Here is a 19,483-nt window from a genome sequence, read left to right as displayed (position 1 = left end):
TCATTTAGCTGAGTAGTCAAAAACTAAACAAGACTACTAGTAGTTAGCCAGTACGATTCGGATTTAAGTTAATAAATGAAAACAGGTAGTGATTATTGTTATTTATCAATATTGATAAGTGACTTGACATTTTTTAAATTAAGCCTTGAGACTCGACTTGGGACTTAACTTGAAAGTGACTTTAGGGACTCGAGACTCGACTTGAGACTTAAACTGTAGTGAATTGAGACTGGACTTGGACTTGACAATTACGACTTGAAGACAACACTGGCGGCTTGGGAAGGCAATGCCTTCCCCTGCCTAGCATACCAGATACCCATGCAGAACAGTCAGGAACTTGCCAGAATCAATTAATATAGGCAGCCAGCTGAGATACCTGAAGGCAATAAGAACTTTCTAGAACCAGTTAAGACACCTGGAGTTCATTAGGAGGCTTTCAGAATCAAGTGAGGCAGGACACATGAAGCCAATGAAGAACCAGTTGAAGAACTAATTAAACAGAGCTTGTGACAGGGTGTACCAACCCTGCACTGGCCAGAGTGGTGGTGGACAGGCTCTGTTGGGCATGCTCCAGATGCAGCCCTAGTATAAAGGTCAGAGAAGCTGATCAGCTGGGGTTGGCCACCAGGGGGGAGGGAACTCCTGTCCAAACCCAGGAGCTGTAGACACTATAACCAGGGAGCAAAGGTGAGGACCTTTCAACCTGGGGATCGGTGTTGCTTTTGCTGCCCTCAACCAAGTCCAAACTATTAGCAAAATGGAAGAGCCCGTTCAAAGTGACCCGAAGAGTGGGGCCCATAGACTATGAAGTACAGCTGCTGGGGCAGCAGAAAGAGACCCACATTTACCATGTGAACCTCCTAAAAGCTTGGAAAGAACAGGAGGCCATATGATCACCCCTTATCCACCAGAGCCAGAACTTGGGCTGAAGGCTGGGGGTCCACAGGAACACCATCTGGTGGACCTGGGACAGGACCTAGGGTTGGAACAGTGGGAACAGCTACAAGAATTGATCATCTAATTCCTGCAGGTCCGGTCAGACAAGCCAGGGAGGACCCGATTAACCAGCTACCACATCAACACTATCCCAGTCCAAAAGGTAAGGGACAATCATCGCCCCCTCCCCAGGAAGATGTGGGATACTGTTAGGGAGGAACTGGGCAAAATGCTGGGGGTGGTCAAGGAGTCAAAAAGCGAGTGGTGGAGCCCCATCATATTTGTTCCCAAGCCACATGGGACAGTGAGGTTCTGCATCCACTTCTGTAAAGTGAACCCCATCTTGAGGTTCGACGCAGTGGATGAACTGCTAGAGCAGTTGGTGCATGCTGACCTCAAGAAGGGGTACTGGTAAATCCCTTTGACCCCTTCGGTGAAGGAGAAGATAGCATTCCCGACCCCCTTTGGGCTATACCAATTTACAATGATGCCTTATGGATAGCATGGGCCTATGGCCATGTTTCAGTGCCTTATGAATCAAGTGCTGTTTCCCCATGAGACCAGGTACTCCACAATAGATGCGCGAATTATGTGCTGGTGTTTGTCCCTGCAGCCGTATTCGTTTCAAGTGGCGCATTGGCCAGGGAAAGCACATGACAATGCAGACTTTTCCCATCTCCACCCCAACTGGGGGGAGGAGGAGCAACCCAGGGAACTTCTCTTAGGGGGGAGGATTGTGATGGGGTGTACCAACTGCACACTGGCCTGGGGGATGGTGGACAGGCATATTGGGTGGAAAAGATCCCTCCTCCACAGCCCTGCTGGGCATGCTCCAGATGCAGCCCTAGTATAAAGGCCAGAGAAACTGGTCACTTGGGGCTGGATACCGGGGGGAGGGAACTCCTGCCCAAACACAGAAGCTGCACCCTGAGGGGCTGCACCCTGAGGAGAGGAGCAGCAGTCTGAGAAGCAGCTCGAGCCTGAGACTCAGAGAGCAGCATCCTGAGTCCAAGCAACACCCTGCGCAGCCAGACAGGCATAGGAAGTAGCCCGAGGACAGGGAGCCAGATGGTAGCCCAATCAGCTTGGCATGTTTCAGAGGGATTCTCCACTTAGCTGGTGGTTGGGGGAACACCCACCACCAACAGGGCCCTAGGCTGGGGCCCTATGGAGAGGGTCGACCCCCTCACTTCTCTCCCCCCCCCCACACACACGTGTGACCCCCGGGAAGGGAGAGCATGAATCAGTATAGTGACTAGGCCGCTGGGCCTGATGGAGGGAGTGACCAGGCCGTGGAGCCTGACTTCCCTGAGAGGGGGTGCTATTGTCTGGGTCTGAGGGCTGGACTGCCCTGGAGGCTGGGGCCGGGCGGTGGACTAAGCTGCCAGGGACAACTGGCAAGGGGCCAGTTTAATGGGTATGGCCCCTCGGAAGAGGCATGGGGCTGGAGGCACCTTTTCTGTTAGTTCATTACACATAAGGAGTTGTGGAGAGAATGTGCTATGGGAAATCTGGGAACGTCATGCGCTAGCAGGTACCCAGAAAAAGAGCCTGCTGTAAGAAAGGTGCTGGGGAGGGTGGTTGTGAAGTGCCCCAATGGATCGCAGCTGACACTAGAGACATTATAGATGGCTGCTATCTTAGGGCACATCCACACAGCAGCGTTATTTCGGAATAACTGATGTTATTTTGAAATAACAAAATGCACATCTACCCAGCAAGCTGTTATTTTAAAATACTGTCCAGTTGGAGGACTTCTTACTCGGACTCCTGTAACCCTCATTTTACGAGGAGTAAGAGAAGTCGAAGGAAGAGGAGGTTACTCACCTGGACAGTAACTGATGTTCTTCAAGATGAGTGTCCCAGGAGGTGCTCCATATTAGGTCGGTGCACCGCCACCAAGCCTACAACTGGAGATTTCAGAGCAGTGTCCCTGAAGCCTAGGTTGCAGGCATCACACATACATGAGCCCCCACTCCCCTCAGTTCCTTCTCTACTCCAAAATAATCCCATTAAGGAAGCCAGGATTCTGAAGGGAGGGTAGTGGAGCACACATGGGGCACTGTCCTTAACATGGATCATCTCCATTTTGTAGTTCTGCAGGGCAGTCTCCATCTCAGAAGCTTGGTGTTGGGGTCCTTTCATTTGCGGTACAGACCCTGGAGCTGTTTTACTGCTCCCAGCATGGACTGGAATCAGCTCTGTGGCACAGTCATTCTCTTCTAGCTAGACAATTAGCTGGGCTTTGGTGAAATTCCCAATGTGCACATTCCTCTCTCTTTGCACAGCTTGACAACATCCTTCTTAGGAGATTGCTTTAGGCCATCTTTCCACTGTTCCCAAGAGGCTGTGTACTCACAGGTCTGTGCTTGCAGTGCTCCATAGTTCCCAGGAAGAACTTCAGTGTGCAGCCTCCTTGAGAGTCACAATGCTTTCCAGGGGTTAGTACATAGACCCCTCTCTTCTACAGTTCTCAGGAGGAACCCCTCCTAGGGTGTGAAACCCCCTTTTTGAGGATCTCTCTCTTGGGTTAAGCCATTGGCCCCTCCACCTTCTGGAATAGCACATCACTTGTTCTTGTTAGTCCCCCTTCATGGGGGATAAGTCCAACAGTACTTATTACAAGAATGGGTAAGAATGGTGTCCCTAGCCTCAGTTTGTCAGAGGCTGGAAATGGGTGACAGGAAAAGGATCACGTGATGATTACCTGTTCTGTTCATTCCCTCTGGGGTGTCTGGCATTGGCTACTGTTGGAAGACAGGATACTGGAATAGAAGATACCTTTGGTCAGACCCAGTAAGGCCATTCTTATGTTCTTATCACAAAATATATGCCAAATTTCTATGCATATTTATATTAGCTGCATTTTACAATCAGCACTCATATTAATTAGCGCAGCACTGTGCTCTTTAATGAAGAAATTTTAGAGCAGATCTGAGAGCTGCTCATGAATGAATGCTGATACTGTGGTACTGCTAAGAATACTTACTGTACTGTACTGTTTCTTTCTGTTTTGAGCCAGGATTCTCCTTTAATTGAATCAAGTGTCCTCTTGTGGTCAAAAATAGGTACTAACTTAACACATCTGACCATGCTTCTGTTGGGGAAACAGACAAGAACAAGCACTTCATCGTGCATCTTACTTCAGAGAGAAAAAAAGTTTGAATTCATGTTTTCAACGATTAATAGCCACGCTATTTCCTATATCTATAGAGACATTAAAGGAACAAGTTAATATGTGCAAGTCAGAACATTGACCTGCCATTAGAAAGATTAATAGCATACAACAGACATACACTGATCCCAGAGTCGAATCAAGTAAAACTTCAGCACTTTAGCTGGAAGCAACTTCAGAGTCTGACACTAATACTGCAGTCAGTTGGGAACAAAGAGGCCTATTGTGCACAGCCCAACAGCCAATAATTGCTAGATGGAAATGAAAGAACTGTTTCCTTCACTCTGAATGTTCCCTCTCACTCTCTGAAACTGTACTTTGTGCTGAGTCAAGTTCCGAGTAGGTGTTAGGAGAGGGTGAGTGCGTGAGAGAGCACAAGCAGTGAAATCTTAGAAACTGTTCACTGCTTCTTAAGACAGACACTCCTCACTTACCATCCATGCTTCAGACTGGAGCAGCTTCGCTGTGTCTTCCTCTCCCCAACCCCTTCTCTGCACAGCTAACTGGAGAATCCTGGGAGAAGCTTCTAGCTGCGTTTGGAGCCTAGGGACTTTCCGGTACATTTCACTACTACATGGGACACTGGGACAAGAGATTAAAAATCAGGACTGTCCTGGAAAATTTGGGATGGATGGTCAGTGTAAATATAAGGCAAAGTTGAGTTGTGAGCAAGAGGCAGGCCCTGCTCATAGAATCTGTCAGACAGAGGTACTAGGCACACATTCCAGGATAGTATGAGAACATCTCAACACCAGCACACTCCCCCTAGATAACAAGAACATACTGACCCATCCTAAGAATAAGGTCAGGATGACAACGTGATAGATAAGAATGTTTTTATTGAACCACAATAGATAAGGTAAAGGATGGCATCCAAGCACATCAGACAGCAGCACCCTAATACATCAGAAGTGATGTGTAACTTGTTTGTATCTGTGTATAAAGATGTATCTCAGAAGTGCAGTCTTTGGATATGTCTACACTGCAGCATTTTTCCAGAAAAACTGCCATTTTTCCAAAAAAAACCCAACTTGCATCCACACTGCTATTGCGTTCTTTCGACAAAAAGTCAAAATAAGGGAGGGGTTTTTCCTGACAGCAGTAAACCTCTTTCTATGAGGAAGTAGCCTTTTTCCGAAAAAGCTTTTTGGAAAAAAGGCGAATACGGAGGCGGAAGAGGGAGGTTTTTTTTAAAAAAGAGGTCTCCAGGAAAAAACACGTGCTCTGCTGGCCACTCCATCCAAACTAATCAGGACTCTATAGTTCCTGTCTCCTGCCAACGCTTAAAGCTGCTAGCACCTGGGACAAGTATTGTGGCAAGAAGCTGGCCCAGAGAGTTATACCTGACCGCGCAGCTCTGACTGCCACAGGCCTTTCCAAACATGGCCCAGCCACAAGCCCCCCAAGACGACTGGGCCTCACAGTCACAGGAGCATAAAAAGGCATGCACTGTCATGGTCTGAAGCAGAGATCCTGTCCCTCCTGGAGCTGTGGGGTAAGGAGAGCCTGCAGGATCTCCGCTCCCGGCGGTGCAATGCCGATATCTACAGCTGGATGGCCGAGGCTCTGGCCATGAAGGGCCACCCCCCAGCCCCCAGAACTATGGTGCAAATGAGGAGCAAAGTGAAAGCTCTGCCAGGGCTACTCCAGGGCCAGAGAGCACAGCTCTCACTCCGGGGCAGGACCCTACTCCAGCCCCTACTACCAGGAGCTCCACCAAATCCTGGGGAGTGGTGCAGCCCCTTCCCCACCTGTGGTGGTGGACTTGGAGCTTGAGATGCCCATCATCACCCGCCCAGGGCTCCCTGGCAAGGAGGAAGAGGACAAGCTGCAGCAGAAGGAGGAGATGGCAAGCACCGTCACCTTCACCCTGGACCCAGTACCCCAGGGCCTGGATGTCTCGCAGGTATCCTCTGAGGGTTGAAGGGATCATCAGGTGAGTGCTCTCAGTTTGTCACATACACAGGGTAGAGGAGATGGGCGAAGAGGAGATGGGGTGCGATCGTTGCTCGGCCTGCACATCGTGCTGCATTCGGTGCATGTGGAAGCATGTGCAGCACCATAGAGTGCCACGCAGCCTCAAGAGGCAGCCTCAGAGCACCTCTGGGTCCCTGCTCACAGGCTCTGAGGAGGCCATACACACATCTGACCCCTGGTGAGACAGCGCTGCCAGGCACAGATGTGTGTGCAGCCCCCATGGAAGGCCAGGCTGCTCCAGGTCCCTCTCCCACTCATGGGATCCTAGCGTGGACTGATACTTCCCTTGCCTGCTTGTCCATGGGACGGGGGAAGCATAGTCCCCCGGGCACATCGGGGCTCCTGTGAAGCAGGGCCCGCTGTGTAGGCCACACATGGCCTTGCTCCTGGGACATCCCCATCCTTTCTTGAGGACTGTTGCTCGCTGCTCACAGAGGAGGGCACGACCTCAGGGAGGGTATGTCTACACTACAAAGTTAGTTCGAACTAACGGACGTTAGTTCGAACTAACTTTGATAGGCGCTACACTAGCGCTCCGCTAGTTCGAATTTAATTCAAACTAGCGGAGCGCTTAGTTCGAACTAGGAAAACCTCATTTTACGAGGATTAAGCCCAGTTCGAACTAACTAGTTCGAATTAAGGGGTGTGTAGCCCCTTAATTCGAACTAGTGGGAGGCTAGCCCTCCCCAGGTTTCCCTGGTGGCCACTCTGGCCAACACCAGGGAAACTCGTCTGCCCCCCTCCCGGCACCCGACCTCTTAAAGGGGCACGGGCTGGCTACGGTGCCCGTGCCAGGTGCAAGCCTGCCAGCACACAGCCAACAGACCCTGCACCTGACACGGACTGAGCCACCCACCTGATGCCCCCCAGCCCTCCTCCTCTTCCCGGGACCAGGCTGGCGGCTCCCGGGAGCTTGCCCAGGACCACAAGAGGCGGGCACCCGCCTGGGCTAGTGCGGACATCGTGGACCTCGTCCATGACCTCCGCACTAGGCACAGGAAAGTGGCCGTCTAGGGCAGGAGAGCTGCCAGCCTGGCCACCCAGGAGCAGGTGTGCATGAAAATCACGGTGGTCCACTGAGACCCCCGACCCTGAGCCCTGAGCTTACAATGGCCGTCCTGGGTCAGACCAAAGGTCCATCTAGCCCAGTAGCCTGTCTGCCGACAGCGGCCAACCCTAGGAACCCTGGAGGGGACGGACCGAAGACAGTGACCAAGCCATTTGTCTCGTGCCATCCCTCTCCAGCCTTCCACAAACCTTGGGCAGGGACACCACTCCTACCCCCTGCCTAATAGCACTCCATGGACCCAACCTCCATGACTTGATCTCACTTCCCTTTAAACTCTGTTCTAGTTCTAGCCTTCACAGCCTCCTGCAGCAAGGAGTTCCACAGATTGACTCTTTGCTTTGTGAAGAACAACTTTCTGTTACTAGTTTGAAGCCTGCTACCCATTCCTTTCCTTTGGTGTCCTCTAGTCCTTCTTTATGGGAACTAATGAAGAACTTTTCTGTATGCACCCTCTCCACCCAACTCCTGCTTTTAGAGACCTCTATCCTGTCCCCCCTCCGTCTCCTCTTTTCTAAGCTGAAAAGTCCCAGTCTCTTTAGCCTCTCTTCATATGGGACCTGTTCCCAACCCCTGATCATTTTAGTTGCCCTCCCCTCTCCCACCCTCTCTCTTCCCCTCTCCCACCTCCTTTTCCCAGTCTCCCCCAGTTTTGTTCAATAAAGACAGATTCCATTTTTGAACACAATTGTCCTTTATTTTGTACATCAGGAAGGGGGGCTAGGGAGGGGTAAGTGGAAGGAGGTGAGGGAGGAATGGGGTACGAGCCGCCGATGGGGACGACTAGGAAATAAGAGGCTTGCTGGTGTACTGAATGTTCTAAACAAAAGCCCCAGAGACTGGGGGCTTCCAGGCAGAGAGGACAGGAGCATGCACTCCTGTTTGTTGATATAAAACATTGTCATTGTGTTGTTTGTCAACATTGAAACATTATGACCTGCCTGGTAGGCTTGGAAGGCTTGACACACAAGGTGCACTGCCCTCAGTTCTCTGACATTAAGATGGGGGGTCAGGTCAGCTGGAGACCAGAGACCGTCTGTTCTGAGGCCTGCTAGGTGGGCCCCCCAGGCTAAGTTCAATACATTCATTAGCTAAAGTTTAAGAAGGGGACCCCTGAGCAAACTTCCTGCTAGTTCAGCCACTACAGGAGGGATTCTAGCACCATGGGAGACAGTGTTACTAGTCTAGTTAGTTTGTCCCAGGCTGGGCAACATACTGACACCAGCTATGACTGAAGGGGTCTGAGTCCGGCATGTTGCACCACATATGTACATGCCACTATGTGACCCAAAAGTTTCAGGACGTTCCATAAAGTGGTAGTGAGGAATTGCCTAAGGCCATGAGTGATAGAAGTGACAGTTTGAAACTTCACTTCTAGGAGGTATGGTCTTGAGTCAAGTCCAGAACTGCCCCAGTAAACTCTATGCTCTGGACATGGACCAGAGTGGATTTTACCTCATTGAGGAGGAGACACAGGTTGTCAAAAGATGCTCAGATAAATCTTGTCTGAGTTTCTGATTTCTGGAAAGGTTCTTGATGAGCCAGTTGTTGAGGTATGGAAACACCTGTACCTGGCTCCTGAGCAGGAATGTGGCAATAACTGCCCTACACTTCATGAACATCCAAGGTGCTGTAGAGAAGCCAAACAGAAGTACTCTAAACTGATAATAGGTTTGTTGATCACACACCTGAGGTACTTCCTGTGGGGCTGATGAATTGTGATGTGAAAGTATGTGTCCTTTAGTCTATTGGATCCAGGGATCGGATGATGGAGGCAAGTGAGAATATACGGAATTTGAGTTTCTGCAGATCTAGCCTGGGCCAAATTATTAGGCTTGACTTTTGGTATTAGGAAGTATTGGGAGTAAAAACCCTTGTCCCTGAATTTCTGAGGCACCTCCTTCACTGCTCCTGTAGCAAGGAACAACTGCACCTCCTGAACAAAAAGTTGCTCATGAGAAGGGTCCTGAAGAGGGACAGGGAAGCAGCGTGGAAGTGGGGAGGGTAGAGAACTGGATGAAATATCCCCTCTTTACTGTGCGAAGCACCCATTGGTGATGAAGGGTCATGCACAGTAGAAAGGGGATAATCAGGACAAAAAGGTAAGATGGGATGGATTCAAGACCAGGTGTGGTACACCATCCTCAACTGTGCCTTCAAAAGACTAGCTTAAACATAGATGAGGGCTTTGGTTGCCCTAAAGTCTGACTCAGGGGCTGACATGGTCTCCTGCTGCTGCTTCTGTTTGCCTTCTTGAGATTTTGGGTCAATTCTGTTGTTCTATACATTGAAGAGGTTGTGGCCTGAAATATCTCCTTTAGGTAGAAGGGTATGTAAAGACCCAGGAATCAGAAAAGTATCAGAGGGGTAGCTATCTTAGGGTATGTCTACACTACCCCTCATTCCACGAGGAGTACAGTTAGTTTGGATTAGAAGCCTAATCCAAACTAGCTACTCCGTGCCGCGTGTAGCCGCGCGGCACGGGGTTCGAACTAGCCGGCATTTAAAAATGGCGCCGGCCGGCTTCATGCAAATGAAGCCCGGGAAATTCAAATCCCGGGCTTCATTTGCAATTGCGGATGACTATATTACCCCCGCTAGTTCGAACTAGCGGGGTAGTGTAGACATACCCTTAGTCTGTGTGCGCAAAAACAACGAAGAGTACCGTGGCTTCTTAACAACAAACATTTATTTGAGCATAAGCTTTTATGGGCAAAGATCCAATTTGTCAGATGTATTAGAATGGAAAATATTATAGAGGCAGGCATGAATATAATAGCACATGACAAGAAGGGAGTTACCTTATCAAGTGGAGGACCAGTACTAACTAGGCTAATTCAGCCAGGATGGATGTGACCCACTCCAAGCAGTTGCTGACAAGGTGGGAATAGCAAGTATGGGAAATTGCTATAACCCATTCCCAGTGGCCTTGCATTCCTAGACACTGTTCAACCTCTTATCCAAGACAAAATAGTTAAAAAAATGATTGACGAATCCAAACAGAACATCCAAGAACTTAAGAGCCCCAGTCTTGCAGTGCACTAATGCACCCACTGACTTCTATGTGGGGCTCTGTATGGACACAGAAGTCTGTCCAGTTACTGGCAGTTGTACGGCCAGAGCATAAGCCAATCAAAGCCATTTATCAAACTTGGGCAGGATTGTAGGGACTCCTGAGTGCAAACCTAGCTCTTTCACTGAATCTCTGTGTGTCCTTAGCAAGTCCCATATCCTATGTGTTTTACTCCCCTCTCTTCAACATATACAGTGGGGTAACAACTAATGATCATGTCACGTGGGCTGGTCCTGAGGTGGTTGAGCACTCAGCATATCAATGAAAGACTCTCCTAATTGGTTAAGTAAGGAGCTTGCAAACAGATGCAGTAGGGAAGTTTTGTAAGGGAATTTAGACGGGAATTGCAAGAGTCAGCTACATCTGCCAGACATAGTTTCAACTAATACCAATAACTCCTATGCCAAGACACAAAACCTGCAAAAGTAAAAATAATGCAGGCAGAAGTCCAACAGCAACATGCAGGCTATCCCTTTTATTGTATTGAATACAGCATCTTCCCGCCTCATGGGCATATGTGAGAGTTTGGTGAAAAAAGTTCTGGGCTGCCAGAGACAAAGAACAGGCTTTGAAGCCAGAGTGGCTGAACTGGAGGACCTATGGGAAGACAAGCAGCAACATAGATGACACTTTCAGGAACAAAGTAGTGCAGTTTCATCTCCAGGCTGACAGCCTCTGTCTTGCTAAGGAGGATGAATGTCTCAGCAAAGGAGAACATCAGGCTGGAGCAAAGGGAAATAATCCCATAGTTGGGATCCTCCTTTCAGATGATGTCACATTGAGGACATATCTCATGGAGAGAAATCCCAGTTTCTAGAAAGAGTGAGGCAATAGTAATGGGGAATTTGATTATTAGAAATACAGAACTGCATGGTAAATTGCCTTCCAGAAGCAAAGATTCTGGATCTTCTGAGACATAACAAGTCTGGGCTAAATGGACCCAGACTCATCACGTCTCAGGAAATCCAGAAACAAACTGGTCTAACAATGTGCACCATTGTCATTCTTCTGAGCACCTGAGCCTAATAAAGGCTTATGAGGGCTCAATCAGGAAGCCCTAATCCAGAAGAAGCTCCAGAGACCAGAGACTCCTCTTGGAGTTAGTTAAAAAGCTACTGCACCCTCAGCAAGCTTGCAGATGACACTAATCTAGGGGGAGAGGTAGATACGTTGGAGGACAGGGATAGGTTCCAGAGTGATCTGGACAAATTGGAGGATTGGGCCAAAAGAAATCTGATGAGTTTCAAAAAGGACAAGGAAGGAAGAATCCCAAGTACTGTTAAGGCAGGTGACTGACTGGCTAAGCAGCAGTTCAGCAGAAAAGGACCCGGGGGTTACAGTGGATGAGAAGCTGGATACGAGTCAACAGTGTGCCCTTGTAGCCAAGAAGGCTAATGGCATATTAGGGTGCATTAGGAGAAGCATTTCCAACAGATCCAGAGAAGTGATTATTCCCCTTTATTTGGCACTGGTGAGGCCACATCTGGGGTATTGTGTCCAATTCTGGGGCCCCCACTGCAGAAAGGATGTGGATGCTTTGGAGAGGGTCTAGTGGAGGGCAAACAAAATGATTAGGGGACTGGAGCACATGACCTATGAGGAGAGGTGGAGGGATTTGGGCTTATTTAGTTTGCAGAAGAGAAGAGTGAGGGGGGATTTGACAGCAGCCTTCCACTTCCTGAAGGGAGGTTCCAAAGAGGATGGAGAGAGGCTGTTCTCAGTGTGACAGATGACAGAACAAGGAGCAATGATCTCAAGTTGCTGTGGGGGAGGTCTAGGTTGGATATTAGGAAAAACCATTTCACTAGGACGGGGTGAAGCACTGGAATGGGTTGCCTAGGGAGGTGGTGGAATCTCCATCCCTAGAAGTTTTTAAGTCTGGGCTTGACAAAGCCCTGGCTGTGATAACTTAGTTTGGGTTGGTCCTGCTTTAGACAGGGGCCTGGACTCATGAGGTCTCTTCCAGCCCTAGGATTCTACTCTCATTGGTGTTTCCCTGGAGAGCAGAGGCTAATGGACAAAGAGACTGAGACAGACTGGGAATGTCCTGGGCTATCCTTGTGAAATTAAAATAAACTTTATTGATTTAAGTTACTTCTTACTGAGTTCAGGTGAATACCTTTGGGGTCCCACTGTATTAAAATATAAATATATGTGTATGATTGTGGTACTGTATGAACTTTGGCGGATACTAACACACCTCTGATTATCAGCTGTTTTCAAGCCACCTTCTGAAAAGGTGCAAATATATTAAGTCAAATTGGATCTTCAGGGACCAACAAAGAGGATTTGTGGATAAACAGCCTGATTTTAAACTGGTTTTGGGCCTCCTTTCTGATCAGCAAATAGATAGGACTTTTGGTTCAAGGTGGACCCAATCCTTGCCTTACACACAACCTCAAATATAACAATGAGATGACAAACAAGATTGTTTCACACGGTACATACTATCAAGCATGACAAAAGTAAAACCAATGCTTTCTTGTAACCAACACAGCTGATGGAGAGGAGTCAAGAAAAGACCAGGGAGAATGGTAAAAATGTGAATTATTCCTCCTGGATCATAACATTTTGGGAAAAGAAATATTGCAGACAGCTTTTGACACAAAACATTTATTAAAAGATCCTTTAAGCTTTCAAATATAGCAGTTAGCCTGTTCACAACATACAGCTGCTTCATTAAAAACACGCATTTTAAAAAACCAGAACATTCATTTCAAATGAAGCAGCAAATTAATTATGGATTTTGATTACATCAAATATGTACACCAAACCATGATGAATCTAAGTAGTCCCAAGGGAAACTATGCAACAAGTTTTCACAATTGCACTTTTGCATTTATAGAGTTATGACATGCGAAGTCCAAGCACTGAAAACACAAGGTAAGGAGGAAACTTTGTAGCTGCCTCTGTGCTGAGGAATAGCAGCTTCAACAGTAAGGAACACTCCTGTATGGTGGCTGTACAGTACAGTCAGCTAGTTGGATAACTGACCTACCCATTTATCTAACAGTGATAAACAGTTGGTCAAATATGAAGAACTAATCTTAGTTATTTTGTTTTATTGGTATCAATTGTTTGCTAGTTTTGTATTAACTGGAAAAGTCAAAAGTCTTTAACAACAGCATTTCCGTCTACCAATAGACAGAGGGTGGAATTCTGACCTTACTGAAGTCAGTGGGAGTTTTGCCATTGACTTCAATAGGGCTAGGATTTCACCCTGACTTAATTTTCCCCAAATACATAAGCAGCAACCCTGGTAATTTGTTTACCCACCACCATTCCTTTGACCGCAAATTTTACTCCTTGACTATTCATAGATTCATACAGTTTAAGGTTGGAATGGACACACAACTACTCTGATCTGTATTTCAGAGACCAGGGAACTTCATCCAATTTCCACAAAGCCCATAACTCAGGGGTGGGAAAGATGCAACCAGTGGGCCACATCCAGTCTGCCAAGTCACTGAATCCCACGACAACCTCACCGGGACCCTTAGGGCAGAACAGCTCATGCTGCTTTAAACCTCCAACCCAGACCCCATACTCCCTCCACAGAAGTGCAGCCCTCGACCACTTAGCAAAATCTTGGAGTGGCCTCCCATTAAAAATTATTGCCCACTCCTGCCATAATTTCTGTGTGGGCTAGAGTATTCTCTCTTAATAAAGATATCCAAACATTATTTAAACATCACCGGTAAAGAACAATTCTCCACATACACATTCTCCATTTATCTGGAGGAGAAAGAGCTGTAGTTTCTTTTGACTTCAGTACTTCTTGGGCATGTCTACACCGAGGAGTTATTTCAAAATAACTCCCCTATTTCAAAATAACAAGGCAAGTATCCACACTACCAAGACTGTTACTTTGAAATAATAACTCCTGTTTCTGAAGAGGAATAAGCTTATTTTGAACTAGTTCTTTCAGGAGTTATTATTTTGAAATAACCTGGTGGTGTAGACATAGCCCTTCAGTTCTCCAAAGATCTTGCCAATGTCCTCCAGCAAAGAGAGAAAAGTAAGGCAAACTGAACCCTCCTAATTTTCCTATTAAAATAAATGGTTATGTGTACAATTTTTAAAATACTGAAACAGTCTAAGGACTAGACTGACATAGCCATGAGTTGCACCTAAATCCACTGAAATTTCCTTTCAGCACTATTAAACATGCATACATGCCTGAACATTGGGCTCAGAAAACACCTTTGTTTTCCTGGGTGTCTGGCTGGTGAGTCTTGCCCACATACTCAGGGTTCAGCTGATCGCCATATATGGGGTCAGGAAGGAATTTTCCTCCAGGGTAGACTGGCAGAGGCCCTGGAGGTTTTTCGCCTTCCTCTGTAGCATGGGGTACAGATCACAGCTGGAGGATTCTCTGCATCTTGGGGTTTTTAAACTATTTGAAGGCTTTAATATCTGAGATATAGGTGAGAGGATTATTCCAGGAGTGGGTGGGTGAGATTCTGTGGCCTGCACTGTGCAGGGGGTCAGACTAGATGATCATGATGGTCCCTTCTGACCTTAAAGTCTATGAGTCTATGCTTTGCAGTTCACCTCTGAGATACAGTTTAGTTTGTAATACAAAAGCAATTTCCTGTCCATTGATATAATAGATGCTTATGGGGTAAAAAAAGTCTAAAATTCTATTTAATTAATTTCACAAAATGTTCAGGTATGCCGGTTTAGTGCTTCAGTAAAAGCCTTTTACAATAGACAACTGCTATCATAAAAGGCCACAATAATTACAGCTGTACAGATTTTCAGATCAAATTTTGTTCCTACATTTTAAAAGATCCTATTAGGCAACCGATTTTTGCTGGTCCCTTGGGGCTTACAACAGGTTTCTCTGTGTACGTGTTAAGAGTTGCCAGAGACATCAGGAGTCAGACAGACTAGAATATATTGTTTTAAAACACTTCTTTGATGTAGAGAAACACTTAAGTCTGACCTGGATATCTTGATATTCCACATAAGCAGATAGCTGACTAAAAGTTAGAAGGATACTGTTAATGTGATCCTTAAATACTATCAGAATGGATCCCCTGCCTTCCAACAGGTTCTAATCCATCAAATTCACCTTCAGTGCCCCCAAAATTATATTCAATTAATCAACATTTGCTACATTCAGCTCATTGACTAGTTCTCAAAGTCCAAATCATCAGAAATGGGAGCTAAGGGAAGGCAGGGATAACACTAATATGCACCCATTCCAGTGAGCTATGAAATAGCATAGGATATATATATCTATATATAATTTACATGTACTGTTTCACAAACTCTTTACTTACAAAAGCAATATAAATATTATTTATTCCATATAGTATACTTAGCAATGAGACAAGCAGGGCATTTTCTGTATATTCAAAGCACTTCAGTACAATATTAAGCATAGTTGCCTAAAGGATGCTCATGCATCTTTAAATATATGCAGAGAAATATCGGGAATGGCTGTACAAAGCACAGGAAGAATTAAAGCAACAGAGGTCAAGATTCACATTGTTCAAAGTGTTTGACCAAGCAGCTCAACAGAATTTTCCATCAGGTGATTTATTTAATTTTAAAATTTTTCTTGCCAGAAGGAGGTCTGAAAAATGAGAGGGCAAAACTAACAAAAACTAGACTCCAATTTCTCTCTGCCTAACTTTAGGTATGCTGGTGACTAATCAGTGTAATTCTGTAGATGTTAGGAGTTGTACAGCTGATTTACAATGGAGTAATTGAGGCACTCCCAGACAGCTCTTTAGTTGGTTTGAAGTAGGACAGTTCACAGAAATCAACATGGCACAGTTAGTTTAAAACTATCTAAGAATCTGCCCTTTGTGCCTAATTTAACACTGATTCTCATATTCCCCCTTCCACATTAAAAACAAAAATAAATAAGGAAAAAAGAAAGATGTTGTCAACTTGGAAAAAAATCATATTTCTGTCAGAAAATCTGACAGCTACTATTTTCACAAGCAACACCCAAAGTTACAGAAGCTTAAAAAAAAAAAATCAGTAAAAACCAAAAAAGTATATTTCTTCCCGTGGTGGGTTGTCTACCGTACACTGGCATGAAAGTGGTTAACGCCAGGAAAGAGTGGAGGAAAGTCCTCCAAGTGGCCTAGAGTGCCTACCATCGCTGACTGGCAAGGGTAGAGTTTCAGGAGGGCAGTGGGGGCAGCCAGCGTGTTTACCAGGATGTAACTTGCTTTTCTTCCTGTTCCCCAGACTATCAGGGAGCGAGGGGAAAGTACTTGTATTCTGTGCACACGCCTCTCATTCCTGGCCGGTGAAGGGAAGAAACTAAGGAGTAAATCATGGAATGCAAATACTTCCCCCTTACTCCCTGATAGCCTGGGGAACAGGAAGAAAAGCAAGCCACTTCCCACTGTGCACAGCTGCTGCCCCTCCCCCTGCTCTCCCGTAACTCCGCCCTTGCTGTCTGGGCTGCACCAGTCAAAGAGGGGCTGCAGGGAGCAACCAATCTGGGCTCTGCACGGCTCATGTAAAAGAGGCTGCAGAGCCAGAATGGGCAGTCATGACCCGGGACTCTGTGGGTAAGGACTGGGTTCCTAGCAGCTAAAAGAGGTGTTAGCAGCATGGCTATGGCAGCTGCTGGCATGGACTGGAGTGAAGGAACTCCTAGCTGGCTGCTGGGAGTAAGCTGCAGAGTCCCTAAATTAAAGATGGGGAAAGTGTTGGGGCAGCACATAAGTGGCCCAGGGAAAGCTACTGAACAGTGGGAGAGGATGCAGCATGTAACTCTCTGGGTTGGGACCCAGAGTAGTGAACAGGCCTGGGTTCCCCCACTGTATGCCACTGATGGAAATAGGTAGAAGGATGGACTGTGAAGTACTGGTATCCAGAAGGGGGGGGGGGGGGGGGGAGTACTGGCGGTGATAGAGCTGAAGCGTCAAGTCACAAAGAGGTCAGGGCAATTCCTGGAGAGACTGCCAGCAAAAATATGACAGACTGGTGGGGTGCAAATCGCAAACAGGGAATATTATATCCTTCCGCTAAACCCTAGAGTAACCAGGAGGAAGCACCAGTCCATTGGTAAATGTTGCGCCCTGTGACACTGCCCTTTTTCCAGTTTACTTTGTGCAGTTGAAGGGACCCTTTGGTCAGTCAACTAGCGACTGCCTTTTCTAGAGAGCAAGAAAGTCCTTATTTGTTTTTTTAAAAGAATAAAAGAATATTCCTGTTGCATCGTTTCCAGAGAGCTCTACTAGAAAATGGAATAGTGAACAGTGCCTCTTAATTTGAAAAAATACACTTTTTTGTACCTCTGTAGATCAGCATCATGTTCCTCCCAAAAGTTATGCTAGGGGTCTATAAAGAGGGCTGTAACATGGCCTCCAAATCACATATTGGCCAGAGATGTAGGAAAGCAGAGACCCTCACAAAGCCCCAGGCCAATGTAGAAAAACCCCTGGCTGCCATGCATCTTTAGCTCCTGGCCTGCACACATACTTCAACTTGCATAGTGTGGACATCAAGGTATTGTTCTACTCAGCAGCATTAACTTAGACAGGACTTCTGGGCTAAATTTACACTATTGTGTCATAGGACACACCTACACAGAAGGAGTAAAGCTGGAATAAGCTATGTAACTTGAGCTAAGTCAACTGCATAGCTTAAGTTGAAATTGCTTATTTCAGCTTTTGGCACTGTCTACACAGCAGAAAGTCCGAGAAAGAATACTCTTCCTCCAATTTCCCTTACTCCTTGTGAAATGAGGGTTACAGGAGTCGGAGTAAGCAGTCCTCCAGCTCGACATTATGTCAAAATAACTGCATGTAGTATAGACGCAGACTATGTTATTTCAGAGTAACGCCAGTTATTCTGAAATTACACTGCTGTGTAGATGTACCCATACTGTGCTTCACAGAATATCCTCTTCCTGAATCCTCACCAGATATGCAACTACTTTTCATAGGATTCCCTTGAAGTACACAAGGATTTTTTGGTGGCTGTGTCATTGTGGAAGACATAACAGGCCTCTTTCATTCCTCATCATTACAATGTGTTTGCTCCCCTGTGTATTGTACAAAGAGGGGAGCACATGGTTCAGTCTATACAGCATATCAATCTTTCAGAATATTAGATAAAGCAGTAAGAAGAAAAACATGTATTGAATACTGCCCAGCACCTCGTCTATTGGCACAGAATCACCCATCATCTGGGACTAGAAACAAAACAAGTCAGTGAAATGAACATCTATCTAAATTCTGAAAACATAAATAAAAATGGCAAAAATGGAACATATGTGATGAGGATTTGTTAACAGTAAGCTTAGTATTTTGTACAATATTGGGAGAAAAATAAATGAGCAAGATTATCAACCTAGGTACAGATGTGTTCTCGTGTAGCATATGGTGTACAGGTTATTGCACAGAAAATCTCATTCCAACAGGTCCTCATGCCCACCTTCCACTTGAGGCAAAGCTGCGGCTAAATGAGAAGCTGACCTCAGAATTTTTATATTTTCCCCATGCTCCAAACGGTACTATGACAGCAGTGCTATTATCTTCAGTACCGTACTGTATAGCCTGAGAAGAAAAATAAATCATCATCATCATAATTATCGCTTCCAAAGTACTATTCTTCTGTGAACTTGAATTTTTTTTTGTATAGGAAGGCAGGTATCCAGCCCCACAGGTCCAAGAGACCGTAGGCCTCAAAAAGCCTCGGTCTTCAGCATCTGTCTTCTCCCAGCTCTTGGAGTCATTTAAGCAGCTACAGTGTTGTCTGGGATCCCAAGTACTACCCCCAACTTCAGCCTATGTTTGAAAAAACAAAGTAAACCCCATTTCTTGAATTCCCAATCCTACTACAGATTGTGCCAGACAGCTGCTATAATATCATCTGTGCACTGTAATGGATCTGTTAGTTTGAGAATACTGAGTACAGGCAGTCCCCAGGTTACATGGATCCGACTTACATCGGATCCCTACTTACAAACGGGATGAGGCAACCCCGCACTAGCTGCTTCCCCCCAGCAGACCAGGGAGACGCGGAGCGGCTTTTCTCAGCAGACTGAGGGAAGTGAGCTGTGGGAGAATAAAACTGAGCTCTGGAGCAATGTTTGGCTAGAGTTTCCCCTACAATATGTACCAGTTCCAACTTACATACAAATTCAACTTAAGAACAAACCTACAGTCCCTATCTTGTATGTAACCCGGGGACTGCCTGTATTGCACATTCTATTTCCTGCTAAGCTACATTATCCTATATCATCATCATCAAAGCACTGGTTGAGCCAAAAGTCAAA

General features: G+C 46.3%; 1 protein-coding gene across 6 annotated transcripts in view; it reads right to left on the bottom strand.

The window, feature by feature from the left end:
* Positions 1-12,824: 12,824 nt before the first annotated feature.
* PPM1K (protein phosphatase, Mg2+/Mn2+ dependent 1K) overlaps positions 12,825-19,483 on the bottom strand; it is a 42,439-nt gene continuing 35,780 nt past the window's right edge. For all 6 annotated transcript variants that reach the window (XM_025182884.3, XM_006111050.5, XM_006111049.5 and 3 more), the window contains one exon: positions 12,825-18,761. In XM_025182884.3, the coding sequence (XP_025038669.1) occupies positions 18,630-18,761 (132 nt within the window). In that variant the 3' untranslated portion in view covers positions 12,825-18,629. The remainder of the gene's footprint in view (positions 18,762-19,483) is intronic.

This window comes from Pelodiscus sinensis, chromosome 4 (genome assembly GCF_052426305.1).
Source record: "Pelodiscus sinensis isolate ZL-2025 chromosome 4, ASM5242630v1, whole genome shotgun sequence".
NCBI classification, from domain to species: Eukaryota; Metazoa; Chordata; order Testudines; family Trionychidae; genus Pelodiscus; species Pelodiscus sinensis.
Note: the sequence above shows the minus strand (reverse complement) of the source record. Positions and strands in the feature narration are given on the sequence as shown.